This window comes from Natrix helvetica (genome assembly GCF_964273705.1).
Source record: "Natrix helvetica genome assembly, chromosome: 6".
Lineage (NCBI taxonomy): Eukaryota > Metazoa > Chordata > Lepidosauria > Squamata > Natricidae > Natrix > Natrix helvetica.
In genome coordinates, this window is record NC_138553.1 from 518,277 (window position 1) to 528,915 (window position 10,639).

The 10,639-nt window shown below is 57.0% G+C and overlaps 1 protein-coding gene across 1 annotated transcript; it reads left to right on the forward strand.

Moving 5' to 3' along the window:
• Window positions 1-5,622: 5,622 nt before the first annotated feature.
• Window positions 5,623-10,393, forward strand: LOC309394923 (Golgi-associated RAB2 interactor protein 1B-like). Its single transcript, XM_081958637.1, has 5 exons — window positions 5,623-5,788; window positions 6,500-6,761; window positions 8,118-8,233; window positions 8,844-8,908; window positions 9,086-10,393. The coding sequence occupies exons 1-5, from the start codon at window positions 5,715-5,717 to the stop codon at window positions 9,310-9,312; spliced, it is 744 nt and encodes a 247-aa protein (XP_081814763.1). The 5' UTR covers window positions 5,623-5,714; the 3' UTR covers window positions 9,313-10,393.
• The last annotated feature ends 246 nt before the right edge of the window (window positions 10,394-10,639 follow it).

The following is a 10,639-nucleotide window of genomic DNA, read 5'->3' on the forward strand; positions in this document are numbered from 1 at the left end:
AGCATTAAAAAAAAAAAAGGGGGGGAGTTAATACCCGGACTGTGAGAATTGGGAAATCCGGCAGCCTCCGGGTCTGCCTGAGCTGCCAAGCTGCCTCAGGATCAGAAGCCCCCTGGGGTCTGCTCCCGCCCCCCCTCCTGCCTTTGGCCTTTTACAGGAGCCCCCCCCCCCCCAACGTTCATTTGTCCTTTTCATCAGCCTCAGGAACCCCACAAAAAGCTGCCATGTGGGTTGCAGGTGGTCAAGTGAGCCTTCTCACAATTGGGGCGTGGGGGGGTGTTGGTCATATTTATTTGGCTGTTTTTAGATTGCTATTTAAATTGGTAATTGTGGCCATGTTTGTATGCTGAGTGGGATGTGCTAACATTTACGTTAAACAAAGAAACAAACGGCTGGGGGAGGGGGGTGTTTCTCAACTTTCTCTCTTGCCAGGTGGGGCCTTTTGACAGTCTCAGGTTGGAGGCATCCCTGGGTGGCAGTGGATGCTGAAGTCCCGGGGAAGAGGGCCAAGGATGCTCCCTGCTTCTCCTTCTCCAGCTGAAGGCAGGGCCTTGGGCACTCTGTCCTGTGCCTTGGCCAGTCCAGAGGGGTCCCCTGCAAAAGGGCCACCAGGCTCTCTGCCCACGTGATGATGGGGGGGGGAAGGGTTTACAGGCAAAAGGTAGCCTTCCTTCTGCAGGCCCAGAGCCCTTGGGGGGCAGCCACCCTTGGGGAGACTTTCCCCAGCAGCCCTGGAAAAGGAGCAGGACTGCTCCCACTCCTGGCATCTGATCTGGAACAGAGCAAGTCTGCCCCTAATGGTTTCCTCTGCCTCTTGGTGTCTGTGAGAGTGAGAGAACAGAGAGAGAAAGAGAAAGGAGGAGGAGGAAGAGAGAGGGAGGAAGGAAGGGAGAGGCTGGGGGGGGGAGGAAATAGAGGAGTCTGGCACTTTTGTCCTCCCCAGGGTCCACAATCCAATAAAAAGGCTCAGAGCCAAAAGACGGGCTGCTTCCTGAAGCCCCCACCCCCTGCCAAAGGCAAGCAGGGGACTCGAGAGACTGCCCATAATCAAACTGCCCCCTTCCTTTTTTTAAAATAAATTTTATTTTATTTTTTCTTTGAAAAAGACAAAACAACACATACAGAACAAGAGCAAGGAGGGGAAAAAAGAAAAAAAACACACAATTTCATCAAGCATGTCGTTTGGTTACAAGTTTTTGTGCAACGGTTTTTACAATTAGGAATAAAGTCACTGATTATCCATTAAACATAGTTAAATATTTCATTGAGCATTGTGTGTTCAAGTAAACTGCCCCCTTCAGACGGTGTGGGTGCAGGAGACGGAGGAGTCGGGGGGGGGGCTGAGTTCACCTCCCCATGGTTGGTTCTCTGCTGGGCCTGGTGGTGGGGCCCTCAAGACAAGGCAGACTTTCTTGGCTGCAGGGCTGACCTGGAACTCACTTGGAGCCCCCGGTTGCATCCCCAGAGCAAAGGGGAAAGAGCAGGACCTGGGGGGCCAGTAGAGGAGGGGGGAAGCCAAGGACCCACTCCTGAGCTGCCCCCCCCAAACTCTTGGTCTTCCTGTGGTCACAGCGCAGAACCTCCCACCTGCGATGGCAGCTGATCTACAGCAGGTGGCAGGCTTGAGCAGGCTTCTCAAAACAGTCAAGCGGGACTTAGACTTCGTTTGGATGAAGCGGAACGTGGCTTGTGGAGCAGCAAACTCTCGTGTGGGCCACATAATTGGGGGCTGGCATTTTCTTTTTGGCAAATTCATGGAGAAACGCTGCTGTGGGATGAACACCATGCAGATATCTCAGCAATACCTCTCCCTTTAGCTTGGATTTCGACCCAGGAGGGACCCCCCCTGCACCCCCAAACGGTTGGTGGTTCCATGTCCTCAGGAGGAGGTGGCCAGAGAGAAGTCATTCTGGGTGGCATCAGCAGATCTTCTGATCTCAATTTGCGAAGGTTAAGAACTGGTGCCAAGGGGAAGTGCGGAAACTATGGATAATTCTAAACGCCCCGAGGAAAATAGTCAACTAGCCGTTTAATTGAATTCAGCCCTTATCGGATTCCAGCTTCCGGGGGAGGGGAACAGGGAGCAGCCCAAAAAGCCCTTTGATGAGCATGAATGGCCACCTGGCTTCTGATTTGCGGTCAGGAGATTGAGGCCAGACAGGAAGAACCAGAAACCTTGGACGGGGCACAGAGACACCCCCCCCCCCCATTGTCAGAGGAGAGTGTTTGTTAGTGTTAGAGTTTGTTCAGGGGGGCTGTGCTGCTGGGGCAGCCACTGTCTCTTTTTGGCCAGGGAGCAGCTGATTTGGGGTCTCCAGCCCTTTCCCTGATTTCCCCTTCCTCACGGTCCGGACTGCCCGCGTTGGTGGCCAGCAATGCTTATCTTCGGTGAGATGATTTGGGGTGCAGGCATTCCTTGATGTATGGCCACAATGGAGCCCGCCATTTCTCTTGCTAAGCGAGACAGTTGTTAAGTGATTTTTGCCCCATTTTATTGCCACAGCTAGTAAATGAATCACTGCAGTTAAGTTAGTAATACGGTTGTTAAGTAAATCTGGCTTCTCCATTGACTTTTCTATCAAAAGGTCACAAAAGGGGATCACTTGACAACCCCCCCCCCCACCAGGACACTGAAGCTGTGATAGCAACAGCCCTTAGACTCATATCCTGCTTTGCGGTGCTTCCCAGCCCTCTCTAAGCGGTTGACAGAGTCAGCCTCTTGGTCCCCAACCATCTGGGTCCTCATTTGACCCACCTCGGAAGGACGGAAGGCTGCGTCAACCTGGAGCCTGGTGGGATTCGATCTGCCAAATTGCAGTCAGCCGGCAATCAGCAGCAGGAGCCTGCAGTACTGCACACTAAACACTGCGCCACCGAGGGTCATCAATGCATACTAGCTGCCAAGTGTTTGAATGTTGATCGCATGACCACAGGGACGGGCAATGGTCTCGTGTGTGAAAAATGGCCATAAGTCACTTTTTTCAGTGCTGTTGTAACATTGAACCAGAGGTGGAATTCAGCAGGTTCTGACCGGTTCTGGAGAAGCGGTAGTGGAAGTTTGAGTAGTTCGGAGAACCGGCAAATATCACCCCTGGCTGGCCCCACCCTCCCCTCTGTTCTCTGCCTCTTGAGTCCCAGCTGATGGGGAGGGAATGGGGACTTTGCAGTATCCTCCCCCTGCCACAGAACTGGTAGTAAAAAAATGTGAATCCCACCATTGCTGATTGAACAGCCACTAAACCAACGGTTGTTAAGTCAAGGGGTGCCTGCATTTAAGGGGCAGGAATAGTGTGAAGATTGAAGGGAACGGAGTAGGCTGGCAGGAACTAGGAGCCTCCTCTGCTGTGCCCCTGCTCTGCGGAGTCTCCTCCAGAGGTTCAGCTTGGTCCCAGCCCTGCTGGCCTTTCGTAAGGGTTAGATATTAGCAACTGTTACAGTGGTTTCCACCAAGGTCCTCTGTTCCGGCGGGAACACGGATTCAATCTCATTGGTCAAGGAGCTCTTAAACCCTGGCCTCAGCCCCGGTCAAGGGCCCCGTCCCTTGGCTTTGTTTTCACTATTGTGTTTAAAATATTTTTTTAAAAAAACATTTTGGAACCACTGATTGAGATGGGAGGCTAAATAAATTGAATAAATGAAATTAAAAGGCTGGTGGCCCCACTCGTCCACAGAGCACCTGGAAGGGGGGCCACCCCACCCAGAAGAGGGGAGGGTCTCATTGGTGAGCTGGGCCCACAAGGCGCTGGCTGCTCCTGCTGGTGACACGGGAGTTTGACCCTTCCGCCCTGGAAGCGGGTGGGGTTTGGGTTTGTCACCGACTGAGCCTGGGACCCCAGGGACCAATGCTGCCTGCCCCTTTAGTGTAGGATACTCTTTATTGTCATTGTACAGGTCTTGTCTGTGGACCCTGTGAATGGGCCATGAGAGGGAGACTGGATGTGCAGCCTGGCTCTGGGGTCAAGCCATGAGGAAACCCATGGGAGCGGTGTCTATGGAGATTCCCCATCACTCAGCTTGTGGCTCTTTTCCAAAAGTTAAGACCTGTTTTTTCCATCTAGGAAGGCATGTGAGGAATGTTGGGGGACACATATCTTTTAAGCTTTTTAAAATATATATATATATATGATGGTGCTGTTGAGATTGTTGTTATTTGGAGTTCTGGATTTGTAGGGTACTTTAGCTGAGGGCCCCCTAGAGCCCCTGAGAAGGAGGGGCCCTAGAAACATACAGTCAATAACTGAGCCGTTTCCCCCTCCCTCTTCCCAAAGGTTACAATCATAGGTGATTGCCCAAATCTACAGAGAAACTCCTTGTAGCCAAGGCCTACACTAGAGGGGAGGGGTCTCCCTACAGAGGCTGTGGGTTCGCCCTCTCGGCCAGAAGAAGCTGAAGAAAGGGTCTCTCGGAGTCAATCTAGATCAGGGGTCTCCAGCCTTGGCACATTGAAGACTTGTGGACTTCAACTCCCAGAATTCCCCATCTCTCTATCTGAGCCATCTCCCGTCTTTCTGACCCGAGGCAAGGGGGAGGGGGAGGGTGTCACGGGTGTGCACTCACTTCCCTGGGCCGGCTCCAACCAGGCCACAGCCCAGCACTTGGCCGTGGCCTGGGGGTTAGAGACCCCTGGTCCAGATCCTCGCGCTCCCTTCCCTCCTGGGCACAAAGTCCTGAACCTGATCGCCTTCTGAGCACAGAATTCATCTTTTATGGACCCGAGTTTAGGGTTAACCTGTTGTGTAAACGCAGCCGTTACAAACTGCCAGGATGTCTGTGGATGCCCATAAAACGTCACACGGCATTAGGGGCCTGTTAAGGGGGGGGGGGATGGTGAGCCATCGGCCTTCCCTGCCACTTGGGGAATTCTAAGGGCAATCCAATCCATGCCAGGCTGGCAGTCTTCAGTGCTCCAGGCTGGGCTCTGGGCTCTGCTGCCATCTCAATGGAGCCAGCCCTTCCACTGCCAGTGTGACATCACAGCTTCTTCCAGGTGGCACCCCAATGCCACTGTGATGCACACAGCTCTGCTCTGACCTGTTCCACGCACTGCTGAGCCAGCTGCCCCCCCCTCGCTGAGTCAGTGCTGGCCGCTGCTGCCTGGCCAGCTAAGGGAGGGCCTGGGTATGCCTGGCTCCTTGAGCCCAGCCGCCCTACGCCTCATGGCTAGTGGGCTCTTCACTGGCAGCAACCCAGACGCTGGCAGGGCACTCGGCTTGGAGGGGGGGCTGCTCTGCCAGCTGATCCGATCCCCAGATTACAATCTCTTCCCCAACTCAGCAGTCTTTGAGAGCAACTTCATTCAGGTTTGTGGGGCGGGTGGGTTAGTGGAGGGAGCCCCTTTCCCTGGTCCTGCACAGGCCTAGGAGGCAGGCTGGGCTGGGGGCGGAGCCCAAGACGCCCCCTTAGCCTTCTGCCTTCATCTTTGGGCAGAGAGGGTGGCGCAGCTGGTCACCCCTTCTGCTGAGCACACCCCTGGGAAGGTCGAGTGGGGAGGGTCGCTGCGCCACCTGGTGGGAACAAGGGGCTGGCTGGATTTATCTGGATTAATCAGAAGGGGTGTGGCCCTTCAATTAACCCGGGGGTCTCGGGTGGGCGGGGAACGGTTCCCACAGGTCACAAAGAAGGGGAAATGGATAGGCATCACCCACACACCCACCATTGTGACTCTGGCAGTGACCTCCTCGGATCCCTGCCTCCCTCTGCCCAACGTGCTCCTGATGGCGAACCAACGGGCCCCACTTCAGAGGGTCCACGCGGGGAGTCCCCGGCTGTCGCAAATGGACCTGACCAGGTGACGTGGGCCCAGGATCAGGAGGGAGGCATTGGGCCGGGCCTGTCCCTGCCTGGGTGGGTCAGGATGGCAGAGGCCTAGGGGGCCTTCCCAGTGCTAGGTATTCCTTGGGACCTCCTGAATGGGTCATGCGGCAGCACCTTTTGCGCAACCTTTGAGGGGACACTGGGGGCCCCCAATACCCTGAGCCAGAAACGGCCCCCTGCTAGTTTGGTCAAAGAGGAGTGCGATCATGTGAACAGGACCCCCACCCCCCAATGTTGTGCAAATCCTCCCCTCAGTGTAATCCCAGGTTGCGTCAGACCTGCACCTCAAGGGCTGGGAGGGTGTGGACCCAGAGCCCTGTTTTGGGCCACCTCAAGTCCTCTGCAGCTGCAGGCGCATTCTGGGGCTGATGCCCGACATCGGCTGTGCTTGGGTGACATGCTTGCTCAGGGTTACCTGGATCAGGGTTTATTCCAGGAATCCTTTCCTGGGATTTTATATAAAAAAAACGAACCGGCTGCAGGGAGCAGATTTTTGAGATGGGAGGGGTTCAGGGGGGGGGGGGCTTGCTTGAAAGGGGGCAGCCAAGCCTTCTCCAGAGTTGCTGGATGTTGAGTCCCCCAGACCCACCCCAGGGGCCCTTGCCCACCTCCCAGCCCCGCCCGCCCACCTCTACTGGAGCTGCTGGCCCAGCCTGTCCCTGACTGCCTCCCTTGCTTTGCCCAGGCTGCTCCCCCTCCGCTACGTCCGGCTCTCTGTCCACAGCGCCAGCCAGCGCATTTTGCGTCTCCAGACGGTGACCAAGACGGTGTATTACCTGCAGCTGCACCACGAACACCCAGAGGCCGTCTTTGGGCTCTGGAGCCGCCTGTCAAACATCCTGCAGAACGGCCTCTCCACCACTACCAAGGACCCGGCCATCCCCATCCACCACTGCCTGGTCTCCAGCCATAGCAGCAGCGTCTCCAGCATCGGTCCCTTGGTGGAGGTAGGCAGCCTCCTCAACCCCAACCAGAGTAGAGCTAGGAGGGACCTTGGAGGTCTCATTTGAGTCAAATGGCTGTCCGCTCTTCTTAAAAAGCTCCAGGGATGCAGCCCCCACAACCTCTGTTCCACTGGTGAACTGTCCTCACTTTTAGGAAGTTCCTCCTCAATTCCGGCTTGCTTCTCTCCTTGGTTAGTTTCCATCCATTGCTTTTTGTCCTGCCTTCTGGTGCTTTGGAGAAGAGATTGACTCCCTCTTCTTTGAGGCAACCCCTCAAATACTGGAATGCTGCTGTTATGTTCCCCCTTAGCCCTTCTTTTCTCTAGACTGGCCAACCCCAAAACCTGCAACCGTTCTTCGTACGTTTTGGTCTCCAGGTCTTCAATCATCTTAGTTGCTCTTCTTTCCACTTTTTCCAAAGTCTCAACGTCTTTTTTGTAACGTGGCGACCCAAAACTGGATGTGGAATTCCAGGTCCGGCCTCACGGAGGCTTTATGAAGTGGCACTGATACTCTGCTGAAAGGCTGCTTGGTTCTGGGGAGGCGGTGCAGCCGGGTTCAGTGGCTGCTGTGAGAAGCAGCTCTGGCAACACCCCTGCAGGCTGTGGGTGGCTTTCAAGGAACCCGGGGCAGGAGGAGGATGGCCTCGAGGCCAGCCAGATGCCCCTCTGCCCCTGGCTTCACGCAGGCTTTGGATTTCAGAGACAATCAGAAGGGATCTCTCTTGCCCAGCCAATCTACACTCCTCTTGCAGGCATGGCAGCAATTGGGTGTGTGTGTCCTTGGTGCTCTCTGAGCTTGGTGGGTTTTTGCAGACTCTTCATAACCCAACTACGTAATATCATCAGTGCTAAAAAAGGGAGTGGGGATTGCCTTACATACCACTTATCCTGTGGGTGTTGTTGGAAGTGTTCTTGGTTGTTCCTTTATTAGGCAGTTGCTTTGAGTTGGTAGTTTCTTGATTCCTCCAAGCACTGATGATGTTCCTTAGTTGGGTCATGAAATGTCTGCAAGAAAACCACCAAGCTCAGAGAGCACCAAGGACTTCCACAGTTCAAACCCGAGCTACAAATATTCCATGGATAGCACCCCTCCCTCAGCTGGTTCCCCATCTCCTTCATGGGGCAGCCTGCTGAGCCAAGACCAAGACACCCACCCACCCACCCACTGTAGCTGAAGCTAGTTATGGTGCAAAGAAGCCTGAGCCTCGCTGTTCTCTTTCTTCCCATCCCACAGGGATGGAACTGAAGCAGGGCGGGGGGTCTGTAGCCTCTGGGGGAGCAGGATGTTGGTTGCTCCTCTCTGGGCTCATGGAATTTGGGGGTCTCCATCTAATATCAGCCTCTCCCCCACCCGCAGCACTCGGACACGGTGATGAGGAGCGCAGGGGTGATCAAGAGAGTGAGCAGGAAGGTGTCGGGTAGCCCCCCCCAGTTCTCCCCAAGTCCCAAGCAAAACCAGGAAAAGCCTCGGAGGTAAGTGGGCAGATCAATCAGCCCCCCCTCCCCTCCCTCTCCCCCGTCTGTTTGGGTCAGGGTCAAACCTCTGATTTGCATCGGCTTCTCTCCTAATTTGGGGCTGAAGTCTGCTTATCATTTCCTCCGCCACCTGGGTGAACCACCTGGGGAGCTGAGGCAGGCTCTGCAAGGCTGCTTCATTCAGGCTGAGAGCCAGAGTGGTTTGACGGGGCAGCCACGGACCCCTAGGGGTTGGGGGCCTCCAAACAGACGCAGGAGGACAGCCCTTCCTTCACCGGAGGCTTTTATTTATCCTTATTACCAAGGTTGCTTTAATCTGAATTTACATGCTTGGGGGGCGGGGGGACGGGACGGGACAGGGTCGCTTGCCAGGAGAGGAGCCGCCGTCTGAGAAGGGCCGGCCATGGGCCTGGGAAGGAGGCATGGGGGGCTGGGTGAGAGTCACGACACCCCCCAGGACGTGCTTTGGCGAAGGAAGCGACGGCGCAGGCTCCCTTTCACCCCTGAAAGCTCCCGGGGCAATCCGCCACAACCAGGGCCGGGCGGAGGTGGGGTGGGGGGGACTTGCGGAGGGTCCCTTCCTGACCGGCCTCTCCTCCTGCGCCAGAGTCTCCTTCCAAGCGCAGCAGCAGAGCCTGGAGGACACGTCGGGCCTCTCCAGCGACATTAAAGGTGAGCGCCGCCCGACAGGCGTCCAGGCGACGGGACAGGCGGGCGGCGGAGCAGGGAGATTTTTGGCCCGAATGCCGGAGCAAGAAGGGCGGGAGCGGCCCTGCAGTGGCACAAGGCGGCCACCCGGGGGCACCCCGACCCAGCCACTCACCCACCGGCCCCTCCTCTGCCCGGCAGTTCTGTACTACGACCTGCCTCCGCCGCTGGTGTGCGCCCGTTGCAAGGGCCGGCTGCCCAGGACCGAGCCGCGAAAGTGCCGCTTGGACGCCCGGCCTGCCGACTCGGACGTGGAGCTGGCGCCCTGGATGGATCGGAGGACCCACGGGCTCTGGCAGCAGGAGACGCCCACCTGGCTGCAGCCCCTCTGCCGCCTCAGCAGCCTCGCCGCCGCCGGCTGGAAATAGGCCGGGCCGGGCCGGGGCGGGACCCCGGCTCGGGCGCACGGCCGCCCGGACACGCCGCCGCCGCCCAAGCAGGACGAGAAGCGACTGGCGGGGCCAAAGCGCGAAAGGGATAAATAAAGCTGCCGGCTGGACCCGACCCAGGAGTGGAGCCCGCTTGCAGAGGAGGCGGGGAGGGCCGACGCCGAAAAGCCCCCCCCCCGTGCCTGGGCCCAGGGGCGCCTGGAGCAGAACCCTCCCCCCCCCCCAGAGGGGAGGGAAAAGCACAAGCACCCGAGGGCAGCTGACTGCTAGATGTCTATGAGCACAGCCAAGAGGGGGAGGGGGGGCTCTAATAGCCCCCTACTCTTACCAGCCTCTCCCCATCACCGGGATATGGTACATCAACTGTTGAGGGGGAGCCTTCTGAGTGGACTGGGGTCCCACACCAAGCACCCCAGCATCAGGGGTCCCTCACTTGCCCAGAGTAGGTGTCAGGTACCCACCAAGGTGGCACCCCCCCCTCCAGGGTCTGCTTTTGGGTGGGGGTGACATTGGTGATGAGGCTTCATCCAGAGCATCCCAGAAGATGAGGGGGGAAGAAAGAATTTGGGGGCCAGGAGGGGGCTTGGCTTTGGAGGCAGAGGTTGAGCGAGGCTCCCCCACAGATGAAGGGGTCCAAATTTGGGGAAGGGTGGCTGGAAGGGCAAGATGCTGCTTTCCCCGTGACTGTAAAAGTCCCCCTGGCCATAAAGTTAGGGTGTCCCCCCTCCCTTTCATCCCCCCCCTCCCAGTCATCCAAAGGAAGGTCAAACCAATTTTGGGGCGGAGGGGGAGCCAGGGCTGCCTTCTGCCTGCTGTGCCTTGAGAGCAGCTAGAGAGGAACTAAGGAAGCTTAGTGCCACCCGAGACATGGCTCCCCATCCAGAGGTCAGGGGCCTGGGAAACGGAACCAACGCCCGAGACCTGGCCCTCCTGCGCAGGGAGAGCTACCAGAGCCACTCCTTCGAATGGGAACTGGACAAGCGGGAGACAGCCCGGGGGGTGGGGGTGGGGAAACAGGAAAGGGAAAGTTAACTGGGAAGGATTTTTGTCTTCAAAACCTCAGTTCTGGCTTTCATCTCCTGTAACCACTTGGCTTTTAAAAGAGTGAAAGAAATAAAAAGAGTGAAAGTGCTGCACACGGAGTCGAGAGCCTTGCTTTCCTAGGAGCCCGGCTGGGGCAGGACTGACTGAGGCATCTTCAGGGGAGTGACCGCGGGCAGCCCAAGGACGCACCTGGAGGAAAGGGGCAGGCTTCCCTGCCTTCGAAGAGGGCGGCTGTCTGCGCAGACCCTGAGAGGGATTCTCT

What these genes read in the sequence shown, in the direction of transcription:
- LOC309394923 (XM_081958637.1), top strand. Translation starts at nt 5,715, where the DNA reads ATGGCGAACCAACGGGCCCCACTTCAGAGGGTCCACGCGGGGAGTCCC. An exon ending in TCGCAAATGGACCTGACCAG is followed by an intron (nt 5,789 to 6,499) that starts GTGACGTGGGCC and finishes TGCTTTGCCCAG; the next exon opens with GCTGCTCCCCCTCCGCTACG. An exon ending in GCATCGGTCCCTTGGTGGAG is followed by an intron (nt 6,762 to 8,117) that starts GTAGGCAGCCTC and finishes CCCCACCCGCAG; the next exon opens with CACTCGGACACGGTGATGAG.